This window comes from Saccopteryx bilineata, chromosome 8, assembly GCF_036850765.1.
Source record: "Saccopteryx bilineata isolate mSacBil1 chromosome 8, mSacBil1_pri_phased_curated, whole genome shotgun sequence".
Lineage (NCBI taxonomy): Eukaryota > Metazoa > Chordata > Mammalia > Chiroptera > Emballonuridae > Saccopteryx > Saccopteryx bilineata.
This window is the reverse complement of record NC_089497.1, coordinates 73,976,962-74,004,897: the sequence shown is the minus strand read 5'-3', so window position 1 is coordinate 74,004,897 and position 27,936 is coordinate 73,976,962. Positions and strand designations below refer to the sequence as shown.

General features: G+C 35.7%; 1 protein-coding gene across 1 annotated transcript in view; it reads right to left on the bottom strand.

Moving 5' to 3' along the window:
• The window catches only part of CCDC39 (coiled-coil domain 39 molecular ruler complex subunit), a 60,716-nt gene that overhangs the window by 15,691 nt on the left and 17,089 nt on the right, over nucleotides 1–27,936 (bottom strand). Inside the window, exons 5-14 of the mRNA XM_066240934.1 lie at nucleotides 27,579–27,671; nucleotides 27,354–27,482; nucleotides 23,738–23,929; nucleotides 20,508–20,611; nucleotides 20,065–20,197; nucleotides 17,063–17,257; nucleotides 14,994–15,158; nucleotides 12,444–12,581; nucleotides 9,781–9,989; nucleotides 172–295 (exon numbers count right to left, since the gene is read on the bottom strand). Of these exons, the coding sequence (XP_066097031.1) occupies nucleotides 172–295; nucleotides 9,781–9,989; nucleotides 12,444–12,581; nucleotides 14,994–15,158; nucleotides 17,063–17,257; nucleotides 20,065–20,197; nucleotides 20,508–20,611; nucleotides 23,738–23,929; nucleotides 27,354–27,482; nucleotides 27,579–27,671 (1,482 nt within the window). The remainder of the gene's footprint in view (nucleotides 1–171; nucleotides 296–9,780; nucleotides 9,990–12,443; nucleotides 12,582–14,993; nucleotides 15,159–17,062; nucleotides 17,258–20,064; nucleotides 20,198–20,507; nucleotides 20,612–23,737; nucleotides 23,930–27,353; nucleotides 27,483–27,578; nucleotides 27,672–27,936) is intronic.

Here is a 27,936-nt window from a genome sequence, read left to right as displayed (position 1 = left end):
TTAATAGAGCCTCAGTACTTCCATTAACAATTCAAGTTTTGTGGCCCTAATTAAGTGCAGTAGTTACTAGAGTGCTATAAAGTTTGAAATTTCATGGAAAAAAATGCCGTTTTGGCTGTTAATAAAAAAGGATACTTCATTCTCTCAGAACTGTGAACCGATTAAGATTACCTTTATGATATAATAGGCTGGTGTTTTCTCCTCTTCCCCTTCAGGAGGCAGCATAACAGCAGTAAGAATCTCATACCTATTCTTCAGCTTATCAATTTTACTTAACTGCTCATGAAACTCAGCACTACAATGGAAAGAAAAAGAAAAAGAAAAATACTTTTTCTAAAGTACTGAAAAATACTTTTTTTAAAGGACTAAAGTGCTTTTATTAAAGCCTTTTATATTTGTGTTACTACTGTACTCAGATTAAATATGTCCTCACTTTTCAATTTTATAATTCAGTGTGAAGGGTCTCAGGTTTCACTCTATTTTAAAGGTAACAAGTTAGCCTGCTGTAGTTTCCTGGATGCTGGCAGAAAACAAGACTCCTGGGTCGGGGAAAAGCACTCTTCTCACTCAGGGCATAAGCTTCCACGCAGGTGAGGAGGGGCCTACATGAAGGCCGCACACACAGCAGTTGTACGTCACAGCTGAGGATCCTCAAGTTTAGGTAATCTAAACATTTTATAATAGAAAATAAGCAAACATGTCTAACTTTTGCTCCAGTCTAATGCAAACCAAAACCACAATGAGCTATCACCTTAACCCATCAGGAGGGCTACTATCAAAGAAACAAAAAAATAACAAAGGATTAGTAAGGATGTAAAGAAATTAAAACCCTTAGGCACTGCTGGTGGGACTGTAAAATAGTACAACCACTATGGAAAACAAAAATTAGAATTACCGTATGACCCAGCAATCCCACTTCTGGGTATATACCCAGAAGAATTGAAAGCAAATTCTCGAGGAGACATCTTTATACCAGTGTTCATATAGCAGCGTTATCCACAATAGTCAGGTCGAAGCAACCCAAACGTTCACAGACAGATGAATGGATAAACAAAATGTTGTACACACATACAATGGAATATTTTTCTGCCTTAAAACATGAATGATTTGATCCAGCTAATAACACTGTTTTGTCTTTTTCCAAATAGCCCCAGATATATGGAAAAGATTTATATAGGCAGATGGGGATCCTCAAATCCCTCAGCGAGATCTTCTGAGCATGGCTTTTAAGATACCAAGAGGCAGAAAAAGCCCAATAGAGATCAGGGGAACTACCAGCTTTTAGGATACACCTTTAGAGGCTCCAATGCCCCAAAAGGGTTTCATAAGATGCCATCTGAGTCCTGTTTCAATAGTGGAAAGGAAGGTCATTGAGCTAAAGCCTGCCAGGCTTACATGCCTCTGCTGTGAAGAAACAGGGACACTGGAAGGTAGGCTTCCCCCTCACCCCTCTAAGGGAGGGTTCAGTCTCTTCCAGCCCTGCTCCAGCCACCTATGACCTAACCTTGCCCAGAATGCTGGGGTTTGCCACTGAAGGCTGAAGGGGCCCAGGGCCATCGGCCCCATCTACGACACTGTGGACGAGGCTAGGGTATTTCTTCCAAGAAGCAGGTAAACTGATCTCATTTGCACAAGCGCCACTTAACTATGTCTTGCCTGAATAGTCAGGTTTTTGATTCTTCCCTCGAAGATCTCTGTTGTGGGTGTTGATAGTCCTATTTTCTGCTGCTTTGTTTAATATATAGTGTTTCCTTTATTCTTCTTTCCTCAATGCCCCACTCATATTTCAGGCTGAGACCTACTCCTAATTTAGAGCTCTCTTTCCCCCTTTTGCCAACTTCTATTATGAATCTACCTTTGCCACCCAGCTTAGTGTATCCCAAGGTTCTCTTTACCAAGCCACAGTCGCAGAGCTCCAGGGAAAAGCAACCTGGTCTCATCTCTCCAGGCAGCAGAGAACAGAAGCTCCATCTCCACACATGCTGCAGATGGCTTTTCCAGTCTACCTGAATCATTACCAGCTAGAAGCAGCAGTCATTGGGACTTGGATGTGAGCTGCAAAGTATAGAATTATGACAACAATTCCAGTGCCATGCGGACTTTTCCTGGACTCCTGCTCCTTGGGACAGCTCCTAACAGACTGAATTGGAGTTGGGTTGCATTTATCAGGGACTTGGCATGGTGTTGGGGCCAACTTGGACTTGGTGAACTTGTTAAGGACACTACTCTTTTATGGATTCTTGTTGTATTGGCCAAGAGTTTGCTTAAAGGTTTTAATCAATATAAAAAAAATAGAAGACTGGAAAAAGAAGATGTGGCACATATACACCATGGTATACTATTCAGCCATAAGAAATGATGACATGGGATCACTTACAACAAAATGATGGGATCTTGATAACATTATACGGAGTGAAATAAGTAAATCAGAAAAAAACAAGAACTGCAGGATTCCACACATTGGCGGGACATAAAAACGAGACTAAGAGACATGGACAAGAGTGTGGTGGTTACGGGGGGCAGGGGGAGGGAAAGAGGGAGAGGGAGAGGGGAAGGGGGAGGGGGAGGGGCACAAAGAAAACTAGATAAAAAGGTGACGGAGGACAATCTGACTTTGGGTGATGGTTATGCAACATAATTCAATAACAAGATAACCTGGACTTATTTTCTTTGAATATATGTACCCTGATTTATTGATGTCACTCCATTAAAATTAATAAAAATTTATTTATTAAAAAAATAAATGAACCTTGAGGACATTATGCTAAGTAAAATAAGGCAGTCACAAAAGAAAAAATACTTCTACTTCATGAGGTATCTGAAATAGTTAAATTCATACAGACAGAAAAAATGGTGATTACCCAGGGCTGTGGAGAGGAAAGAACAGAGAGTCAGAATTTAACATTAAAGAGTTTCAGTTTTGGCCCTGGCCGATTGGCTTGGTGGTAGACCGTCGGCCTGGCATGCGGAAGTCCCAGGTTCGATTCCCAGCCAGGGCACACAGGAGAGGCACCCATCTGCTTCTCCACCCCTCCCCCTCTCCTTCCTCTCTGTCTCTCTCTTCCCCTCCCGCAGCTGAGGCTCCCTTGGAGCAAAAGATGGCCGGGGCGCTGGGGATGTCTCGTTCGCCTCTGCCCCAGATGCTAGAGTGGCTCTGGTCGCAACAGAGCGATGCCCCGGATGGGCAGAGCATCGCCCCCTGGTGGGCGTGCCGAGTGGATCCCGGTTGGGCACATGCAGGAATCTGTCTGACTGCCTCCCCAATTCCAGCTTCAGAAAAATACAAAAAAAAAAAAAAAAAAGAGTTTCAGTTTCACAGGATAAGCAATTTCTGAAGATATGTTGCACAACAATAAGAATATACTTAACATTACTGAACTACATGCTAAAATATGGTTAAGATAGTAAATTTTAGGTTTTATGTTTTATATAAAATTTTTTTAATAAAATAGAACAGGACACTGTCTCTCCTTACAAGGCATGCAGAAATATGAGAAACTCATGGTTTCGATTCTTAAGTCTGCTAGTTAAATTTTTCCTTTTATTTCAGTAAATTTATATTTTATAAGTTATTTTAAACTAGATTTATAACAATACTATTAACGCTAATATATGCATGGCAACATGGAGATTGACACATTTGCTGTTACAATTGTGTGAGAGTGAACCATCAACCATGGTAAAAGGATATCTTCAACCCACCAGTTTTCCTACTCCTAAAAACAGATGACGGTAAAACATATTAATATCAGAAATTACAGAAAAAAATTATTCATCCTTCATGTGATTATAAAAGACAATGCTTATTGGCCTTTCAGCTTAAGATGGTTGATTGAACACAAGTATATTTCTCCTCCTGCTTAAAATGGAAAAGACTAAAAACAAACAACAGAAAACACCACATCACAGCTCTGGAAACAAGAAAGACACCATTTTTTCACAAGTTGATGGAAAACAAATGGGATACTATTGACAGGAAAAAGAGATACACACAGATTAATGCAGAAATAAGAGCCATTTTCACCAAAGAAGTCTAGAGAAAATCCAAACTCAGGAATAAGAAATAAAAAGAGAAAAAGTGATCTCTGAGGCTATCATCAAGGTAATTAATAAAAATTGCCTACAGAGCACCTGGGTCACTCTCCTCAATCCTTCAAAGTATATAGTGATATTGGAATGAATTATTTATGCTCCAATAATAACCCCTCTCAAATTACCACAATTCTGTATTTTTAAATTTGTGGCATTGTATTGGAGCTGGGGTGTGGGGAGCATAAAGTCATTTCAGGCCTCCAGAGGTTAAGAAAGAAAGGCAGTTCTTCCCAGGAATATAATGTCTTTCATCACCCAAAATAAATTCCTCTGGGACAGACTAGCGCAGAGCCTACAATCAGCCTCCCATTTAGAGAACAAACCTGTTGGGAAAAGAGAGCTACTTAACTGCAGAAGAAACCCATAGCAGATCACTAAACCAATGACCATGCACAGTTATAAGTAAATATAACAGAAAGCCTAACACTTTCAGACATTTAGGGAAAGCTACCAGCATGAATAAAAAGAACAAAATAAGCAATGACAGAACAGAAACTAGGGGATACAAAAACAATTAGAAGAGAACTTTCAGAGTATTCTGATTAGTTTCCTCTGAAAGATGAATGTTGCATCCAAAAATACCCATAAAACAAGAATGAGCTGTCATGAAAAGGAAAGACCAATGAAGGAAAAAGAGTCCTTGCAAATAATTTTCCTTTTTTATTTTACTTTATTTATATTTTAAATTACAGTTGACATAAAATATTATATTAGTTTCAGGTATACAATACAGTGATTAGATATTTATATAATTAATGAAGAAAACAATTGAATTATAGACATGGCGAAAGAGACAAAGAGAGGCAGGGAACAAAGAGGAGACACAAGAGGGAACAGAGGCTTGACCTGTGGTGGCACAGTGGATAAGGCATCGACCTGGAACACTGAGGTTGCAGGTTCGAAACCCTGGGCTTGCCTGGTCAAGGCACATATGGAAGTTGATGCTTCCTGCTCCTCCCCCCTTCTCTCTCTCTCCTTCCTAAAATAAATAAATAAATCAATAAAAAGTTTTTCAAAAGAGGGGATAGAAAGAGAGAGAATAAAAATATATAAAAAGGTGAAAAAAATAGATAAAAAGGTGGAATAAAAAACCATTAAATTAGAAAAATGTTAAGAAATCTGGGAGTAGAGACAGATATAAGAAGACCAACATCCACTAAAAATGAGCAACCAATGGATGGAATAGAGAATGATGTGAGAAAATAATTAATGAAGTAATAGAAAAGTGTTCTCCTGACCTGAAGAAAGGGCTCAATGAAACAACTGAAAGAGCTCACGGAGGGCTAAACAAGGAAAATGAAAAAACACAGAATACCCAGACATGTACAAGAAATTTCTAAAACCCCAAGGTAAAAAGATTGTCCCAAGCTTCCAGAAAGAAAACAAAAACCAAGTTCCCTACAAAAATCAGACCCCTCATAAACACTATAACCTAGAATATGAAACAATCCTTTCAAAGTTCAACTAATTAAAATGTGAAGTAGAATAAATAAGTTTTAAACATGTAAGGACTCATAATTTTCAGAAAACATCAATCATAAAAAAAATTTAGAACATACATCAGAGAAATTAAATGGAAATCCAAGAAAACAGATGACAAAGGCTATGAGAATAATATTAAACTGAGAAACAAAGTAAAACATATAGTTAGATTGAAATCACTGCTGGCAACTGGCTGAATAGTTCAAAGAAAGTTGTAAGAAAGCCGTTCTTTTAAAAGTAGAAACATAATATTAAAAACAATAAATAACAACCTGAAATGATAATCAGTAATTTCAATACACGAAAGATGGGGACAGGGAATGCAGCAATAAGAAATGCTAAAAAGTGTTGGAGGCTGTGTAGAAAAAGGAATCCTCATTCACTGCTCGTGGGAATGTGAACTGGCATGGCCACTATGGAAAACAGTATGGCAGTTCCTCATAAACTTAAGAATAGACTTCTTGTGTGACCCAGCAATCCCTCTACCAGGTATCTACCTAAAACCCCAAAATCATCTGTTTGTAAAGACAAACACACCCCCATATTCACTGGAGCATTATTCATGGTGGCCAAGACATGGAAACAACCAAAGTGTCCCTCAATATAGAGGATAAAGAAGATGTGGTACATGTGTACAATGGAATACTACTTGGTCATAAGAAAAAATGAAATACTGCCATTTCCAACAACATGGATGGGCCTTGAGAATATTATGCTAAGCAAAATAAATCAGAAAAAGCTAAGAACTACAAGATTTCACTCACATGTGGGATATAAAACTGAAACTCAAAGACATAGACAAAAACGAGGTGGTAACAAGAGAGAGGGTAAAGGGGACCCTGTATATGGTAACAGAAGGTGGTTTGACTTTTGATGCAGGGCACACAACATCACGTGCCATAGAGATGTACACCTGAAACCTGCGTGTTCCTATGGACCAATGTTAACCCATTAAATTTAATTTCTAAAAAAAAGAAAAAAATTGCTAAAAATCTTAACCTCTTTTGGGAAGAGAAAAATAGTAGAATCAAATTTATCTTTAGTATTCAAAGAAAAATAGGAAGATTAAATTTCTTCTGAATTTAAGAATAACTAACAAAATATTTAAGATACTCTCCAAATAATGAAAGAGGAAAAAAGAGAAAAACAAAATTCAGTAAAACCAATGCAAAATTGGAAAGACAAAAGAAAATACCTACCATATGAACCAGACACTTCTAGGTATTTACCCAAGAGAAAAGAAAGCATATGTTCATACCAAGACCACAAATATTCATAGCAGCTTTATCTGTAATGGCCAAAAACTGAAAGCTATTCAAATGTTTATTTAACAGGTAAATGTACAAATAAACTGGAGTAGATGTGCACAGTGGAATATTATTATTCAGCAATAAAGAGCCAAGGTGTTTGCCTGCCTCACATTTTTGTACAGCTCATGAGCAAAGGATGGCTTTTACATTTCTAAATTTAAAAAAGATTGAAAAAAATCAAAAGAAAAATTATATTTTGTGAAAAATGAAAATTCTATGAAATCCATATTCCAGTACCCATAAAGTTTTATTGGAACACAACCATCCCTGCTCATTTATTTACATACTGTCTATGGCCGCTTTTACTCTACAATAGCAGAATTAAGTTGTCACAACAGAGACTAGATAGCCTGCAAAACCTATAATATTTAGTGTCTGACCATTATAGAATATTGTGCGGGATGCAGCTAAATTAATAATTAAGAGAATTGTTCTAGCCTTCAAATTTAAAAATTAATTAGCTAAGCATCTATCTCAAGATGTTAAAAAAAGGAAATCAAAATAAGCCCATAAAAATAAGAAGAAAAATAGTAAATGTGAGAGAGCAGCAATTAATAGAAAATGAATTCACAATAGAAAAAAAAAAAATCAGGCCCTGGCCAGTTGGCTAGTGGTAGAGCATAGGCCAGGCATGTGGATGTCCTGGGTTCGATTCCCAGTTAGGGCACGCAGGAGAAGCACCCATCCGCTACTCCACCCCTCTCTCTCTCTTCTCTTCCCTTTCTGTAGCCATGGCTCAATTAGAGTGAGTTGACCTTGAGTGCTGAGGATGGCTCCACAGCTTCTGCCTAAGGCTCTAAAAAATGGCTCCAGTTTTACATGAAGCAAGGGCCCCAGATAGGCAGAGCATTGCCCCCTAGTGGGCTTGCCAGGTGGATCTCAGGGCACATGAAGGAGTCTGTCTTGCCTCCCCTCCTCTCACTAAAATTGTAAAGAGAGAAAGAGAGAGAGAGAGAGAGAGAATGAATGAATGAATTAGCAAGATTTGATTCTTTTCAAATAGTAAGATTCACTACTGGCAAAACTTATCCCACTCAAAAAATGATAAGCAGCAAATAACTGATTAGGAATGAAATGCTAGAAACACTGAAGCTACAAAACAAATAATAAAATATTGTGAAAAACTTTATGGCAATAACTTTGAAAATTAGAGAAAATGGAAAAGTTTTTACTCAGGAAATATATAATTTACCAAATATGACTCAAAAAGAAGTATACAATTTGCACTTTCCTATGGCCAACAAAAAAATTGAACTAATAGTTGAAATTCATCCTTTCAATCTCTAGGCCTCTACTGGCTTTATCAGTGAGGTCTTTGTAAATTCCTACTCTTTTACAAACTTATCCAGAGTATGGAAATATAAGAAATACACAAAACTAATTTCATAGAAGTAGACACAACTTTAATAACCTGAAAACTTGACAAGGGCCATAGAAAAAGGAGAATTATAAACATAGAAGAAAAATTGTATAAAAATATTACACCAAAGAACTAGATGTACACAAAATACAATGTGTGACAGGCAAACTGTGTTTATTCTAGAAATGTAACTTTGAAAAATCAATCAATATATTTAATTATATTATCAGATTGAAGGAGCTACATATCAATGAATGCAAAAATAAAATTGAACATCTATTCCAGACTGAACAAATCAAAACAATCTCTTAGTAAAGAATGAAAATATATGGGAATACCCTTAATATTATAAAGAATATCTCAAAAAATACTGCAGAAAACTTCATACTTAACAATAAAACAGTGAAATGTTTCTCTTTGAGATCAGGCACAAGACAAGGGTACCTGCAATCACCATGGCTGTCCAGCAGTGAAATGGAGCTTAGATAACAAGAGCAATAATGCAAGAAAAAGAAAAGTAATGAAGGTTGAAAAAGAAGGCAAAATACTGTTATTTGCAAATGATGTGAGTGCAACATATAGAAATGATAATCTAGATCAATTATTAGAATAAGAGTATAAGCAAGGTTGCTGGATACTTAATATACAAAAATCAACTGTATTTTATATACCAGCAACAAGCTGGAAATGAAACGTTTTAAAAGGAGATAACACTGGCCCTGGCCGGTTGGCTCAGTGGTAGAGCGTCGGCCTGGCGTGCGGAAGTCCCGGGTTCAATTTCCGGCCAGGGCACACAGTAGAAGCGCCCATCTGCTTCTCCACCCCTCCCCCTCTCCTTCCTCTCTGTCTCTCTCTTCCCCTCCTGCAGCAAGGCTCCATTGGAGCAAAGATGGCCCGGGCGCTGGGGATGGCTCCTTGGCCTCTGCCCCAGGCGCTAGAGTGGCTCTGGTCGCAACAGAGTGACGCTCGGGAGGGGCAGAGCATCGCCCCCTGGTGGGCAGAGTGTTGCCCCCTGGTGGGCGTGCCGGGTGGATCCCGGTCGGGCACATGCGGGAGTCTGACTGTCTCTCCCCCTTTACAGCTTCAGAAACACACACACACACACACACACACACACACACAAAGAGATAACACTGATAGTAACATTAAAAAAAAATAACACGTGTAGCCAGTAATAAATCTTATAAAGATATCAAAATCACTAGAGAAAATTTGCTTCAATGAACAATTAGGTATCCAGAAGGAAAAGCATGTTAATGAACCCATACCACAAACCACAGAAAAAAATCAATTCCAAAGGAATTAATGATCTTAATATAAAAGGGAGAATATAAAGAATGAGTTAGCCAAAGGAATGAGAGAGAAAAAAGCATAGATATATGCCTAAAATATGTCTCATATATTCTATTAAAAGGCTTTTCAAATGAATAAGAAAAAGATGGACATTCAGGGTGGTAGAGGGAGCAGTTGGTTCTTCTGACATCCCCCTTATGTTTTCAAAATTCATTAGCAGTATGTAAAAATTCAAATTATTACCTTATGTTTTGCCGTTCTTGATCAACATGTCTTATCTGTGATGCAAGCATTATTTTGTGAGCCTTAATTTCTTCAGTCCGTTCTTCCATAGCTGTGTGTAATTGCTGCTTTCTTTTTTCCAAGGTAAAAACTACTTCTGCTTTACTGTGAAGCATTTCACGAGTACGTTTAACTTCAAGTTTTAAAAAGTTATCTTTTATCATCAAATCCTATCAACATAAGAACATTGCCAAATAGTGAAATTATTGGTTTTATATCCAAACCAAAAATTATTTTCTCTATCACAGCTACAAAAGTCAAACTTGAAAATATAACTTTTTCCAACTTGACCATTGACCAAGATATTAACTAGGATTAGGCTTAGATTGCTATCAGTCATGACTAGTTTTCCTCTTCTTTTCCTTCTTTCTTTCCTTTTCACCATAAAAAAAATTTATGGCTATTGCAAGTCATTTTACTAAAAAAGCAAAAGGAAAATGTTATTCCTAAAATAGAAATTAAAAATATCCTGAAAATATATAAAGCCTTAGGGATGAGCATTTTTATATTCTAAACTAAATTTCACAAAATAATGTGTAAGTTTTTATTTTAAAAAAATTTCATCTAGGCCCGACCTGTGGTGGCACAGTGGATAAAGCGTCGACCTGGAAATGCTGAGGTCGCCGGTTCGAAACCCTGGGCTTGCCTGGTCAAGGCACATATGGAAGTTGATGCTTCTAGCTCCTCCCCCCTGTCTCTCTCTCCTCTCTCTCTCTCCCTCTCTCTCTCCTCTCTAAAAAAATGAATAAATAAAATAAAAATTAAAAAAAAAATTTCATCATGAGTGAAGTACAAATAAAGAGTACAGAGATAATTTTCAGAATAAAAAACCAAGAAACAAGTACTCTAGAATATAAGCTTCAGTTGGAGAAAAGATTACATCCTAAATTTCATATGTACCAAAACTAAATTTCAGATGAATGAAAAAACTTAACGCAAGAGATAAAACCAGTGCAGCTACTATATACAGGTAAACATTTGTTTGATTCTTAGTGTGACAAAGAAGTTTTACAGGTAAACATTTGTTTGATTCTTAGTGTGACAAAGAAGTTTCTAAGCATAAAAATTATATAGAGAAAAAGCATTTAATGTTTGACATTTAAAAGTTTTTAATACTATTATAAAACTAAATACAGATTTAAAGACAATGGAAAAAGTATTGGTACTATTTATGACAGAGTTAATATTTTTATACATAAATATCTTTTGCAGCCTGACCAGGCGGTGGCGCAGTGGATAGAGCATCAGACTGGGACGCAGAGGACCCAGGTTCCAGGACCCGAGGTCACCAACATGAGCGTGGGCTCATCTGGTTTGAGCAAGGCTGCTGTAGCCCTGGGTCAAGGCACATATGAGGAAGCAATCAATGAACAATTAAGGTGCAGCAAAAAAAAAAAAATTGATGCTTCTCATCTCTCTCCCTTCTTGTCTGTCTGTCCCTATCTATCCCTCTCTCTGTCACAAAATAAAATATAACTTTTGCAAAGTAATTAAAAAATATAAACCTCCTAATAGAAATATGGGCCAAGAACATAAACTAGAAATCCAAAAAGAGAAAGTATAGACCATAGTTCAATAAAAAATGTTTTAAACATTTTTATTTAAATACCTTAAATTTTATGTTTAAACATAAAATGTTTCAAAATACCACCAATTTTAAAAATGCATATTAAAAACAATGAAATACCATGTTTGACCATCAAATCGATATCAATTTTATAAACTATAAGATCCAGCTTTAGTGGTAGTGAGTAAAATACTATAGAATGCTTACACACTGCTACAGAGAATATTAATATGACCTTCTAGAAGACAATTTGGCTTAAAAATAGACACTGAGGCCCTGGCAGTTTGGCTCAGTGGAGAGCATCAGCCTGGCGTATGGATGTCCTGGGTTTAATTCCTGGTCAGGGCACACAGGAGAAGAAACCATCTGCCTTTTCCTCACCCACCCCATCCCCGTTCTCTCTCTACCCCATCCCCGTTCTCGCTCTCTTCCTGTGTCGCAGCCAGCGGCTTGATTGGTTCAAGCATCATCCCTGGGCTCTGAGAATAGCTTGGTTGATTCAAGCATCATCGGCCCCAAATGGGGGTTGCCAGGTGGATCCAAGTCAGGGTGTTTGTGGGAGTCTGTCTATCTCCCCTCCTCTCACTTAAAAGAAATAGACACTGAAAATACTTATTCTTTTTGAACCTTAATTATATAGCTAGAGATCTATACTAAGGAACTGAACAACTGTGCAATGACATGTGCATAAAACATGATAATACTGTCTAGCATAGCCAAACAGTGGAAACAAACACAAATCCAAAAAATAGGAGATGGCTAAATAAATTATAGTAACTTCATACAATGGATTATAGGAAGACTTCAAAAATATTTTTAAAGCATATTTAATGTTTTAGAAACATATACAGTATATTAACAAATTTTAAATGCAATATATATGGGCAATTTTCTTTGAAACTTAAAGGAAATAATATACTTTAACACTGTTTATCTTGTGTACAGTGATTATAGTGACTTACTGTCTTCTTTACAATTTGCTGTATTTTTAAATTTTTCTATAATTAGTCTAAAACCATGTGTTTTTAAATATTATATATTCATGATTTTATTGTACCTTTTTAAAAGCTTTAGCTTTATTAAGTTCTTTCTCTGATCTGTCATTGAAAAGGGTTAGTTCATTTATTTTGACCATGAGGGACTGTTTTTCATCACAAAGTTTGCTGTTTGATTTCTTGATAAAGTAAAGATCATTCTGTAAAAAAGAAAATACATAAATATATTTTTAAATAACAATATTAAATATATACTATAAAACATCTTACATTAAATTATATGCTTCATTAGGTATTCATAATAATCAGATTTTTTAAAATTTTATTCGTCATGCCCTAACATCTCTAATATAACATACATGGATAGTCACATACATTTTTTTTTTAATCTATTGATATTTTCAGTTTAGTATGTATGGTTATTTCTAACCCTGAATTCTTAGGTGATCACCATTTAAGAGAAGAAACGGGACAAGGAAGCCCAAGCTTTGGTTCAATACATTCACCTTCTAGAGTTCATTATTTCATTCAACCCAAGTCCCAGAAGGTAAAGACATTAACAGTGTGAGAAAGCATAGGGTCTTGATTAACAGTATAAGATCTGGAACCAGACGATAAAAATACCTACTTCCTTAGGCTGCTGTGAGAATCGAAGACATTATTTGCAAAGAGTATGCATGTTGGCATTTGATATATAGAAAACTCACATATTACTATTGTTATTGCTAGAGAGAAAAATGGTAAATAAGATCTAACTCCGTAAGATGCATAAATGGGCTGAACCTACACAAACACTAGTCTTCCAGCTTTCTCCAGTTTGTGTCCCTCCTCTCACCCTGAAGCCAGAACAAGGTTTGTGCTCTTAGTGCCCTCTGGGTATCTAAAGCAAAAACTTTCTAGTTTCCAGATAAATCTCTCTGCTTCTCTCTCTCCTCTCTTTCTTCCTCACTTTCTCTCTAGCTAGCCTTCTTCCCTCTGCCTTTCTCATCGCCTGTATATCTCTGAAGTATCAAGACTTAGGGCAGCAGCAAGATAATACGATGATTTTTTTTCATAAATATGTGATTTCATAAAATTAATTTTAGGACAAAAAATTTAAATTTAAGGTGAATTTCAGCCAGAAGAAATTAGTTTCTGTTGTGAAAAATAAGACAGGGAATGCAGAATGACTTTTCAACCAGATGCTACTATTGAGAACAACCTTCATTAGAAAGGTAATTAGCTTTAATATCTTTAAAAATTCACTTGCATTTCTATTGATTTATTTATCTCTCTGTTAAAACCAGAGTTAGAATAGGGATAAGTACTAGCCAACTGCATAATGGACAGAGCCCCAGGGTAGATAAAGAGGGAACACTGGAACCATCAAAAGAGATACAACTCCAGCCAGGTTTAAGAAACATATTTAGATACACAGGCCACCTTCTTATGTTTCTACAGCATGAGTAGTCTCACACTCTGTATAATTAAAACAAAACCACTTACTGAGTACATGCTAAAAATCACTATGTTACGATCTAAAATTACTTCTAATTCTCCCAAATGCCCTAAGATGATATTACATTTTTTCCTATTTAACAGATTATTAAACTAGGACTCAGAAGTGTTAAAACAGCAGTGGTATAACCTTGACTTTAAAACCAATTCTTTCTGACCCCAAAACATGTGCTCTTTTCTACTAAACCAAGGAAACAGTTAAAAAAAACAGATATTTCATTAGACTATAAACTATTCCAAACCAAAATTTTATCATTGTAAACTAAAAAATTGTTTAAAGTAAAAAATTTAATAGCTCCCTTTCTCCTTTGTTAGCCCTAAAGGAATTCGGGACAATTCTTCCAATAGCCATTAGAGGACACTCATCACTAGGCCTTCCCAGCTGTTTAAGAAACATTTAAACCCTTTGGAGTTCTCATCCATTCAGCTCCACTCTCTCACTCCCTAACACTTGCTCTCCAACTGTCACTTTGGTTTCATATTATAGAGGTTCCCCTAGCATGGGTTTTATATTAACATATTAATATACCTAAAGATTAAGAATATTTTCACTTTATTAACAAAATCGAGTTTTTTAAAATCTGTAACTAAGTAAATATTAGAATAATAGCAGTAGATGACCAATAAAAGAGCAGCTTTTTAAAGAGGTTATTTCATACATAAAGGGCAATCAAGTTATTATGGCAGATGCATAATAGAAAACTGGAATTCATCAATGTTTTAAATCATGAATTATTTAAGAGTATTTTGAAGTTACATGAACCAGGGATCAAATGTACTAGCTCCCCATATGCTAGTTGTGGAACTGTGGACAAGTTACTTAATCTGTAAGACAAGCAATAATAATATCTTCTCCACAAGATATGTAGAAGGATTAAATGAAATAAAATACTAAAGGCATGTGATATATTTAGCATATAGAAAATGCATAATCAGTGGTAATGATACATATTCATAGTCACATAGAAATATGGGTATCAGTTTACACATTTCTGTGTATGTGGGTAGCTTGGCAATCATCTATGCAAAGTCAAGTCTTCGGAGCATGTTCCCTTAAACCAGAATGACTAATGTTTAGCACATCTGAAACATAGAAAGTATTCTGGATACGTTACATGAAGCTTCTTGATCTGTGTTTCCAAAAGGCCAAACGTAGATTTTTTCTCTTCCAACATCTTTTTAAGTTCAACAATTTTTGTTTCAAGAGCTTGTTTTTCTTCTGAATTAATTTCTCCTTTTAATCGTGACATTCGGCGTTCCAATTGTTGAATGCGAAAATCCTGTCCCAGTTTTTAAAAATAAGTTAGTAAAGAGAAATGAATGGTGAAAACCATTTTTATAAATACAAAGACATAGTAAAGACTTTCTTATGAGTCAGCTTGGATGTCACCATTTACCAAAATCACTTTAAGCATTCAGTAATTTACAGGATAAAATCCTTCTTACCCTAAAGGGAGAAACTGCATTCTACCCTTCAACAACCAGGTACAGACAAGTAATCGAAAAACATAAAAAGTCACATAGAGAGCTTTCTGTCATACTATCATGATGGCACCTCAGGTAAATCCACTGGATATATATGGACATAAATTTTTGAGAGTACATTTTTTAATGTGCAATAAATAAATAAATTGCATAAAAATTTATTTAGCAATAAATTGTTTATGGCTAACAATTTATAACTATATTCATAAATTGTTAGACATAAAAGATTCAAAATCTCTAATGGATACTTTTTTAAATTATACTTTAACATCTGTAATTTTGAGAAACTAAAAATATATTAGATGGGGAAATTAAAATGTATAAAGGAAGAACATTGAAAAATTAATAAAACAACATTATATTTATAATAGAAAAAAACATAGGCCCTGACCAGTTTGCTCAGTGGTAGAGCATCAACCCGGTGTGTGAAAGTCCTGGGTTCAATTCCTGGTCAGGGCACATAGGAGAAGTGACCATCTGCTTCTCCACCTATCCCCTTCCCCCTTTTCTCTCTCTGTCACTCTCTCTTTCCCTCAAGCAAGTTTGCCCCAGGCACTGAGGATGGCTCCTTGGCCTCACCTCAGGTGTTAAAATAGCTTGGTTGCCAAACAACAGAGCAGCAGCCCCAGAAGGACAGAGCATTGTCCAGTAGGGGGCTTGTTGAGTGGATCCTGGTCCGGGCACACGTAGGAGTCTGTCTCACTGCTTCCCCACCTCTCACTTAATAAAAAAAAGAAAAAGAAAAAACTAAAAAAATATTCTTGTTGTTTTAAAGATCTTATTTATTGATTTTAGAGAGAGAAGCGGGGTTGGGGGAGGAGTGGGAAGTATCAACTTGTACTAGTTATTTTTCTTATGTGCCTTGACCAGACATTACCAGGGTTTTGAACAGGCAACCTCAGCATTCCAGGTCCATGCTTTATCCACTGTACCACCACAGGTCAGGCGAAAAAATACTTTTAACCTATTAGTCTAGGGCAAGGGTAGTTAACCTTTTTATACCTACTGCCCACTTTTATATCTATTATGTTAGTAGTAAAATTTTCTAACCACCCACCGGTTCCACAGTAATGGTGATTTACAAAGTAGGGAAGTAACTTTACTTTATAAAATTTATAAAGCAGAGTTACAGCAAGTTAAAGCATATAATAATACTTACCAAGTACTTTATGTCAGATTTTCACTAAGTTTGGCAGAATAAATCTTTATAAAACAACTTACTATTGTTAAATCTATCTTTTTATTTATACTTTGGTTGCTCCGCTACCACCCACCATGAAAGCTGGAACGCCCACTAGTGGGCAGTAGGGACCAGGTTGACTACCACTGGTCTAAGGGTTGTGATGGGAAAGTCTATGTCCGCACAACAAAGAATCAATATACAGTTTTTCTAGGCTTCAGATGTCCAACTCCTTCTTTTGTTTTACTCTATATTCAACTGCCCCAGGTTCCTTTAAAACACTGTTCTCCCTCACTAAAGTTGTCTATTCTTTTACTTGTTTGTTTCAGATTGAGAAAAAAAATAGCATTTAAAGTTTTCCCACCCAATTCTGACCTATTATAATATCATATCTTCAATATCTGTCTATCTCTCTAAGAGTGCTCAGAAATCTTTGTTTTTTCCGAACATTGCAGTATATCTTGACCATCATAATTATAACAAATCAACATGGCAGATATTCATAAGAGTAACATCTACCTGATTGTACATGATTTCTTGCTGCTTCAAGGTTTCAAAATCCAGTTTATGTAAATGTTGGTTGAGGTGCTTTAGAGATGACTGGGTTCCTTCAATTTCTGATATGGCAGCTTTTTCTTTCACTGTCTCACTCTGTAATTCCTGAACTTTCTTAAATAGCACACCTTTCAATATGTTCAATTGAACTTCCACTTCCTGGTGACAAGAATAGTGATTAGTGAAATTATAATACCTTAAAATATTTTATTTTATAAATAGTATAATTTAGGATATCCTAAATGAACTCTTCAAAATTTTAGCCCTTGAAGTATAAAGGCTTTCCACAATTTCAACAAATCCCCAGCATTTCTTGTAGTCTACTCTACTCCAGTAAACTAGAATAGTAGTTGTCTAGTCCTTTATCATGTGCCTTAATCTATCGTCTTATTTCTATCCCACCCTTGTTTAGAACTTGGCCATTCCTCTGGTTTCCTTAGAAAGTAAAATATACTTGAGATACACAGCATATAGGCTCACAAAGTTCACTACAGTTTTGAGGATGTCTCAGGGAGGAAATCATATCACCCAATCTCTCACCTTCTTTAGGGCACTATCTAGGGGTGAGCAGGTAAATGTTAACCACAAGCTGTCCAGTGGATGAGAGATTAAAAGGAAGAGGCTGATTTTCATAGTGTAAATATTCCCACAAAAGCCAATTTCAAGCTACTAAAATGATTCCATTGATGCAGAGTTAGGAAGAAATACACAGTAATAGACCATTATGCACTATTTCCACTATATCTAGTAGTGTTAAGTAACATTAAAAGCATAGATAATAGTAAATTAATTTGAAAGTAATGAGTGCTGAGTATTTATCACTTTTTATTATAATTTATTTAATTGTAAGTCTATATAATTTGATGTTTAATAGAAGCTATGTTTAGCAGCCTCCTTGCAAAATTCTGGAAAATGTAACTATCACTTCTTGTGAGCTGGCAGGGCTTGCCCTGACACACTCTTGGCGCCTCTTACACCTGCTGGCCAGTGGCCTCCCCCCTGTGCAGCCCTAGAGGAAACAGAAACCAACTCCCTATCTCCACTACTCCTTTATCAGGAGGCAGATCTGTCTTGATCAAGGCTTCACAATAAATAAAAGTGAAACTAAGAGACATTGATGAGTGTGGTGGTTGGGGGGGATGGGGGAAAGGGAGAGGGAAAGGGGGGAGGGGCACAAAGAAAACTAGATAGGTGACAGAGGACAATCTGACTTTAGGTGATGGGTATGCAACATAATTGAAAGACAAGATAACCTGGACTTGTTGATCTTTGAATATATGTAACCTGATTTATTGATGTCGCCCCATTAAAAAAATAAAATTATAATTAAAAATAAATAAATAAATGCACCTCAGGTAAATCAGAAGTAAAAAATAAAACTGGAGCCCATTAAAAACTAAAAAATAAATAAATAAATAAATAAATAAATGTATTCTAGGCTTCAAATAGATCTACTATTACTGATCTGTTGAAAATTATCACTTCAAAATGTTGAAATAATTTCCCTCTGTGCTCTTATACTTGGATTAGCTTATTTTCCTTTGGCAACCAATGAACCTCAATATAAAATAACGAATGTCTGTGACTGGCATATTTAGATTTTCACAAATCAAGAAATATAATCTGATATAACTATATAAAATGCATTATTTTTCAAACAATAGACAATTTTCACTCGGCTTAATACCTTCTCAAAGGTTGCCTAGCAGAGTGTTCTAGTCAGTGCCTAAAGATGAAAACACAGCATATCTCCAAAGGATATAGGGTTGGGATTTTTCCAAACAAAACAACGAAATCCAACAGCTACAAAAATCAAGATTATAAATATAACTGCTAGAGTACAACTGGTACACATGCTACAATCTTATGTTTTTCAAATTCAGCTCTTTTCTTCAAAAATGTCATTAGTTTTTCATTCTGTCACCAAAAACTCTATTTCATATGAACTTTACAGTTTTTGTAGATTTTTGGTAAGTTTGAATACTGTTCCATCTACAGAAAATTATGCTCTCAGCAGGGAAAAATATCTTTTAAAAAAGTGTTATATGGTTTAGACTCAAATACTACACAAGTCAAGACTTCTGCATAACTTCATTACTCAGGAATTTTAAACATACAACACAGTGAGGAAGCTGTATCTATCCAGATATGAGGGAAACCATCCTTGACGTAAACTTTAGCAAATAGAGGATTTTGCCACCATCTTCAGCCACCCTTCTACTTACCCCTGTGAAAAAAAAACTGAAAGCAAGAAGTACTGCCTACAGTGCCAGGTCAAACAAGTCAGTTGGAAGTTTTCAAAGAGGAAATGGTGAACCAAACTTTTCCAGTTCCTCCAACATTGGCTTTAATGCTACCAACATGCTGAAGAGATTAAGGTAGAAGGGGGGAGGCCAGTAGAGTTAGTAAAGTGATAGTATTTAAAAGCCCGTTTACTGATAAGTGATACCAGACTATATGAGGCTAGAAAAGATAGTAGCAGATGATAAAGATATACAGGTAGTGAGGTAGTGAATGTAGACCAGTGGGGGGAATTTGATCACAAACAAAAAGATGATAATCATGGAGAAACCAGTTATAAAACAAGGCCTTTTCAAGGTACGTTTGCAATATAATAACATATATATATATACCGCTATATATGTATATAGAGATGACAAGCAGGGGCATGGACACAGCAGGCATTGGGAGGGCATGGAATCTAAGGTGCAGGGGTTACTTTTAAAATAAGACATCAAAATTAAAAGCTGAAAGTGGAGCAGATGGCGAATTAGATGCTTAAGAAGAGAGCAGATCACCAAGCGTCTCAGAAGCAATAAAAAGAGGACCAACAGTGCTGATTACAAATGCGATCACACCAGAAAGCAGAGCCTCTTAAAATACCTTCTACTCTTCTGATCTCAAATTTAATTAATTCACTATTGGTAAATTTTCCGTGATTTTTCAAAATTGGAACTCAACTTTACCTTTGCACCTTTCTCTTCCTCCCTTAGCATATCCTCCAAATTGGTAGCTTTCTCTTCTGCTGACATAGATTTCTCAGTTATCTCCTTTAATTTGTCTTTTGCAATTTCATTACAATTTTTAATTTTGTGTAATCTAGAGAGGGTTTATGAGGAAAAAAAAAAGAAAACATGGCTAAAGGTATGTAAACAGACAAGGAATACTTTGTCCTCTAATTTCTTCATATAACTTGAAGGCTTCTTTTACCATAAACCTTTTTATTACCAACATATATTTAGTAGGCCATAAAAATATTATTGTTCCTGAGTCTTTGTGATGAAAATCCTGGGAAATTTTTTAATTTAGTAATTTAGTAGCTGTAATTTTATAGTTATTTAATACAACTTTTTTATTTTTCTAAAAATATTTAAAAACTATAAATATATTTAAATATCTTCTTTCTTACCTTGTTTTTTCTTCATGAATATCCTTCTTTATTTTGGAAATATTTTTCTTCATTGCTTCATCTTCAGTGGAACTTCTATTCACAGCGGTTTTTAAAGAATCCAGCTATTTGTTAGTTAACAGACAGAAATTATATATTTACTTTATCTTTTATAAATCAACTTCATTTGAGAACAAAAAGTTCTATTTGGAACACTTTAATTTCTAACCTTCATCACTCTTATAAACACAGTAATCATAATGCTGTAATACATATTAATGGTTTTTCTTTTTGATCCAATATTAAGTTTTAAATGACTTGTATAATACTGGCAAATTATGCAGACCCACATAGAGGTGTTTAAAATACATTAGAGCAAAACTTCACAACGTTGGATTTGACAATGATTTCTTGGATGCGACACCACAAGCTCAGGGAACAATAAAAAAATAAACAACTTGGACTTCATCAAAATTAAAAACTTTTATGAACCAAAAGACAGTATCAACACAGTAAAAAGGCAATCCACAGAATAGGAGAAAATTTGCAAATCAGTATATGATAAGGGATTAATATCCAGAATGTATGAAGATCTTCTAAAACTCGACAACAACAAAAATTCAAAACTAGGAAAAGAGCCTGAATACACATTTCTCCAGAGAAGATACACAAATGACCGATAAGCATATGAAAAGATACTCAACATCCTTAACCATTAGGAAAATGCAAATCAAAACTAGAATAAAATTCTATCTTACACCTACTAGGATGGCTACTATCAAAAAAGAAAAAGAAAAAAAAAGTATTGGTGAGGATATGGAGAAATTAACTCTCTTGGTACACCTACTGTGGAAAACAGTATGGCAGTTCCTCAAAAAATTAAAAATAGAATGACCATGTTATTCAGTAATTCTAAGGTAATTATATCCCCATTTTCATAGACACATTATTCATAATTATTAAAACATGGAACAACCAAAGGGTCCATGAACAGAAGACTGAATAAGCAAAATTTGGTGTACGCATACAATGGAATAGTATCCAGCCTTAAAAAGGAAATTTTGAGATATGCTACAATATGGATGAATTTTCAGCACATTATACTAAGTGAAATAAGCCAGTCACAAAATGCTGCATGATCCACTTACATGATGTATTTTGAAGAGTCAAAATCATAGTGGCAAAGTAGAATGGTAGTTACTGATAGGAGGGACGAAGGTGGAGTTATTGATTAATGAGTACAGAGTTTCAATTTTTTTAAAAGATTTTATTTATTCATTTTAGAGAGAAGAGACTGGGAGAGAGAAGGAGGGAGGAGCAGGAAGCATCAACTCCCATATGTGCCATGACCAGGCAAACCCAGGGTCTCGAACTGGCAATGTCAGCATTCCAGGTCCATGCTTCATCCACTGTGCCACCACAGGTCAGGACAGAGTTTCAATTTTATAAGGAAAAAAAAGTTAAGGTAGATGGATGGTGTGATGGTAGTACAACACTAGGAATAAACTAACTACCAGTGAACCGTACATTTCAATGGTTAAGATGGTTAATCATATGTGTGTATTTTACCACAATTTTTAAAAATTGGAGAAAAGAAATAAATGAAATACTGCTATGTGCTACAACATGAATAAACCTCGAAAATATTATTTAAATAAAAGAATCCAGACACAAAAAGCCCCATATTACATGACTTCATTTAAATGAAATATCCACCTGACCAGTGGTGGTGCAGTGGATAGAGCATTGACCTAGAAGACTGAGGTCCCCAGTTCAAAACTCCAAGGTCACCAGCTTGAACAGGGCGGGGGGAGGGGGGGATCACCGGCTTGAGTGCAGGATCATCGACATAATCCCAAAGTTGCTGGCTTGAGCCCAAACATCACTGGCTTAAGCCCAAGGTCACTGGTATGAACAAGGGGTCACTGATTTAGCTTCATCCCACCAGGTCAAGGCACATATGAGAAGCAAGCAATGAACAACTAAAGTGAAGCAACTCTGAGTTTATACTTCTCACCTCTCTCCTCCCCCTCTCTCTCTCTGAAAATCAAGGCAATTAAATAAATAAATAAATAAATAAATATCCCAGATGAGAAAATCCATAGAGACATAAAGTAGACTCATGATTGCACCTGGTTGCAGGGAGAAAAGGAGAGCGATTGTTAGTGGGGATAGGTTCTTTTCAGAGTGACACATATTCTAAAATTAGATGGTGGTGATGTTTACACAATTCTATGAATACACTAAAAAACATTGAATAGTATACTTTATAAAGGTGAATTATGATATGAGGAATTATAGCTCAATAAACAAATTATAAATAAATGAATGAATACAGAAATCCCTGCATTCTTTTCTGTGACTGGTTTAAACTTTAAAATGTTTAAAAATTAGTTATTAGCAGTGACATTTAACTTGGTCAAGAAATTAATTTTATTGATTTATTTATTTAATTGGATCTTCTGAATTGTTCTCTTTGGGTAGAAGAAAAATCTTTTCTTCTTTATCAAATTAAAAAGCATAACAATTTATAGAATAAAATGCTCTACAATATTCCAATTTTCTACCCAAACAATGTTAACTTCAGATAATACGGTTTTAAGACACAAATTTCATAAAGATCTCTTTATTGCTAACTAAGGGGATCACTACCTCTCCCTACATAATCTAGTTAGCACATATGCCTGCAAAGGAAGGAAGAACAAAACAGAAGTTATCTTCTCTTAGTCTGTATTCAAGGCATTTGACTACTATATTGTCCCACTACCAGACTGAAATTTATTCCTTAACAAGGTGAGAAACTGAACTTAAACAGGTAGATCCACCTACTATTTGAGAGTTAAAATCACCACACACGTGTAGGACTGAAAAGACACTTGCTGTTATCACTAGTGTCAATATTCACCTTCACATTTTCCCATTTGCCAGCCAGTTATCTTATAATTATGATTTCCAGTTTAGACCCTTTGGAGCCTTTTGCCTCATATTTGTCACTAACAAAACGTATGTGACAAGTAAGTTGAGCACTGTACAACTCCAGGGGGAGCCCGTCACAACACCTGTGACGTGAATGGCACCTACCTGATGCCTTCACCAATCAGGGGCTCAATCAGTCCTAAAAGTTCCACAATATGAGGAATGAAACAAAAAAAAAAACTAGAAGGCAGTTCCTTAATCAAAAGAAAGGCTTTATGCTTATTTTTATAGTAATATCTCATAAATACACAAACCAGTCTTTTTAGTTGACATACCTCTTCCTTCAGCTGATTTTTATTAGCTTCATGATGCTGATAATCCGTTCTACATTTTACAACTTTTTGCTTAGCAACAGAAATTCTTTTCTCAAGCTCTGCGTTATTTCCAATCTCACTTTCCAAAAACTTGATCTTTTCCTTAACCAAACTTTCTTTTTCTCTTATTTCCTGCTTTATCCTTGCTAATTCCTAGGATTAAAAAAAAAATGTTAACTATACGTTTAATAGGATGAACAAAATAAAAACTGAAAGGATTCAAGTTTTCATTTTCCTATTATTACATTTACTATTTATTTTATTGAAACTTAAAAGAATGGGCAAGATCATACTTATATGAATTAAAACAAAATATTAATATGCCACACACCAAAAACAATAAGCTCATATTTTTAAAGATCTCTCACCTACCTGGTACTTTGCTAAAGAGATGAGGAAAATATCAATCTTTTAAAAATGAAAGGTGACATCTAAAAAACATAACAGTATTAAATATTTTTCACATAGGAAGTTGAATTTCAAGGAAATTTTCCAAATATTTCACAGAACCAGTTCCTTTTTTTTAATCTTTTAAGAACAGCATTTTAGACATTGGCTTCTATAGGAATGCCCTCGCTCAGGCTTTTTGCTGGTCTTGGCTATGCAAAATTAATAGAAGATAAGAAGTAGTGACTGAGATGTGGACAGAGTACTATGGGAACAATGAGAATAAAGTCTACCCAAGTGAAATCATTAAAAGTAATTATCTAAGAAGCTTAATTTTAGTCAGGCCTAGAAAGATCAATGGGGATGCATAAAAACTCCCATGTGGTTCAAGTGTAGTGAGACAGCAGGGATAGAATGTGGATATATTAAGTAGGGTTGGGTACAGATGAAAAGGATGAGGCTGGAAAGGTAGAGGTTAGGGCTGAACCGTAGACAAATTCAATTTTTCAACTCTCATGTTAAAAGGGGCCAACTTTTAAACAGTGTGCAACAAAGTTGATTGTAGAACTGGGGAATAAAAATATCATATGCAGTTTTTGGGTTTGTTTGTTTTTTAGCGAGGTAGACAGAGAGAGGGGCAGATAGACATAGACAGACAGGAAGGGGGAGAAATGAGAATCATCAATTCTTTACTGCGGCACCTTAGTTGTTCATTGATTACATTCTCATATGTAACTTGACCAGGGGGCTATAGCAGAGTGAGTGACCCTTTGCTCAAGCCAGCAACCTTGGGTTCAAGCCAGCAACCTTGGGGCTTCAAGCCAGCGACCATGGGGTCATGTCTCTGATCCCATGCTCAAGCCGACAACCTTGGGGTTTCAAACCTGGTCATCTGTGTCCCGGGCCAATGCTCTAACCACTGCATCACTGCCTGGTCAGGGAATCATATGCAGTTTTTACAAGAGATTATTATGGCAATATAGTAAATGAATTGGAGGGAGAGGAGAAATTTACCCTAAAATACATTTCTTTAAAGTTTTCCAAAATGGGGAGCCACCAAACAACTAATCCTAGGAGATGGGGTTGGGGGAAGTATATGTTCTGAAATCAGTTTTAGAAATGCTGTGCTGTGTGTGATATTGGACATATTAGCACATTAAATGGATATATATACCATATATATATATATATATCATATGATATATATATATATATATCTGAGATGCACTGCATTTAAAAAAAACATTTTTGATTTGCTTAATCCACTATTCCTATATGTTTTCTATAAGAATTAACATTCTAGAAATGCAGCATTCTATATATCTACTGTGTTCATTCAATGAGAGGGCAGGTTAAAACATCTTTGGTTTATATACGCCAAATGATCACTCTAGAATTTCCTGTCTTATATTGATTTTTCTACTGCTTAATCAGATGCTTTAACATCTACTTCAGTGTTCACATTATTTAACACCATCAGTAGCAATGCTCTCTATATAAGTTTTCAAAAAGGTAATGCTTATTAAGTAACAACTTAAAATTTTTTCACTGAAATGAAAGAATAATAGAAAGATATTTCTAAATAATGTAAAAGTTTCTTTTAAGAAGCCAATTTCAGGATCCTCTAGTCAGACTCCTGCCAAGAAGACACTGAGAAGGCAGGAACTGTTTTGGAGGAAAAGGAACAAAAGGGTCCAATCTCAGATTTAACCCACTGGTGGTATAAACTGACTCGCACATCTCTTCTCAGCACTGTGGTCAATGGTCATGTTGGCATGGAAGCAGTTTTACCACAGAAATCAGAAATGCTACAGCCAGCTGTTAAACACCTAGAAGCATAACTCTACCTATGGCGCCACTTCTTAGCACCCTCCCTACTCTCCTACAATACAGAGAGCCAGGAGATAACAACCTGTACAGAAGGAAATACAGGGAATATGTTGTGTATTTTGCCAAATCAGCAGGCTGTGTCAATTCAGCTGTGGGTTGCATGAGAATTTGTGGATCTGCAACCTTAAATTGGGCATATTTCATTTACACAGGGGAAGTAGTTAGGACTTGATGTTTGAAAGCAATAGAAGTCAAGAAAGAGAAACTTACATCAGCATTAAGAATTAAGAGGATTTAACTAGTTAAGGATTAGTTAAAACCAGTTCTCCCTTGTCCCTCTAGGCGCAGGCATCCCCAAACTACGGCCCGTGGGCCACAATGCGGCCCCCTGAAGCCATTTATCCAGGCCCCCACTGCACTTCTGGAAGGGGCACCTCTTTCATTGGTGGTCAGTGAGAGGACCACTGTATTTGGCAGCCCTCCAATGGTCTGTGGGACAGTGAACTGGCCCCCTGTGTAAAAAGTTTGGAGACCCCTGCAGGGAGGTATAGTCTATTTTGTTGATAAAGGCTGGTCCCTTACCCAAATTTAAAATAAAATAACATATTTGCATATAACAAGTTACATGTAACAAGTAAACCTCATCCAGACATTAGCATTCCTAACTCAGTGATCTGAGCTGCTGGCCAAATGCCTTTCTATGGAGTAATTCAGAATGTTAACACATATTATTTGCCTTTTTCCTCTTCAATCCCTTCTCCTTCCCAGCTTTCCCTAATTTGCCCATTTTTATCCACCACTCTTTTACCACTTAACGAATTCCAAAAGAAAATCCAAATTAACTTGGAAAGTAACAAAAGATAACACTAGCTCTGTAATTAATCAGTGCAGTATTCCTCCTCTTCCAAGCCTCTACCCCATTATTGATGCTTCCAACTTCAAAAGTGAAATGTTATTGCAGTCCTGGTTTCTTTCCTGACTCTCCCCCAGTCTCTTGGCCCTCCATAAGGCTCACTTCCCTGAGCCTGTGTGTGCAGACAGCACACGTTAAATCCAAGGGTCTCAAACAACTGTGGTAAGTAGGGCATTGGTTTTACTGTAATAGCATTATCTGTTAACTTTCTCCTGTTCCATATTTCAGAGATGGCAGGATCTTTATCATTATAATACCATAAATAATATACATAAAATCACATTTCTAAATGGATATAGAGTCAGCCTTGAAAAACATTTACCAAAACTACTGAATTGCCTACAAAAGTGACTTTCAAATAACAAAGTGATTTACATTTGAAATGAATGAGTTAAATACAATAGACATAGGCAGTTGAACACTGCAAGCACCAAACATCTACTTTACCAAGGCACAGTTATCAATGTCTTGATCTCTCTTCTGCATCTGTTCTATTGTGTTTTCCCACTGTTTAATGAGTTCTTGTCTTTCATCATGAATCTTACGAAAATCTTGTGCAGCTTTATCCAATTCTAACTGTCAAATAGAGAGCAAATAACATGTCTGTTAATACAAGTGCTTTCGTAAACATCACTTTGACAATTAAGAAATAAAAATCTTCACTAAACCAACCTGTGCAGTTAGAGTCTCTGTTAATTCATTGTCAAGTAACTTTCTTTTCTGATTACCTTCCAAAGTCAGTCTTTCTAATTGCAGGGTCAGTGCCTATGTAGTTAAATGCAAAAATAGTCATGGTTATCATTTGATTAACTTAAAAGCAGTTAGCATATTTCACATTAAGTATTATTTTATTATAGATATACAATGTTATTTAATACCTAAAGTAACTACTATATATATATATATTATCTTTTAACCTCAAAAGGCTGCCATGAAAACTTGTTTTTAAAAAGACTTTTAATACAATTTAAAGTATGTTAGAAAGATTAAACAATTTTCCACTTAAAATTATTTAAAATAATGCATTTGC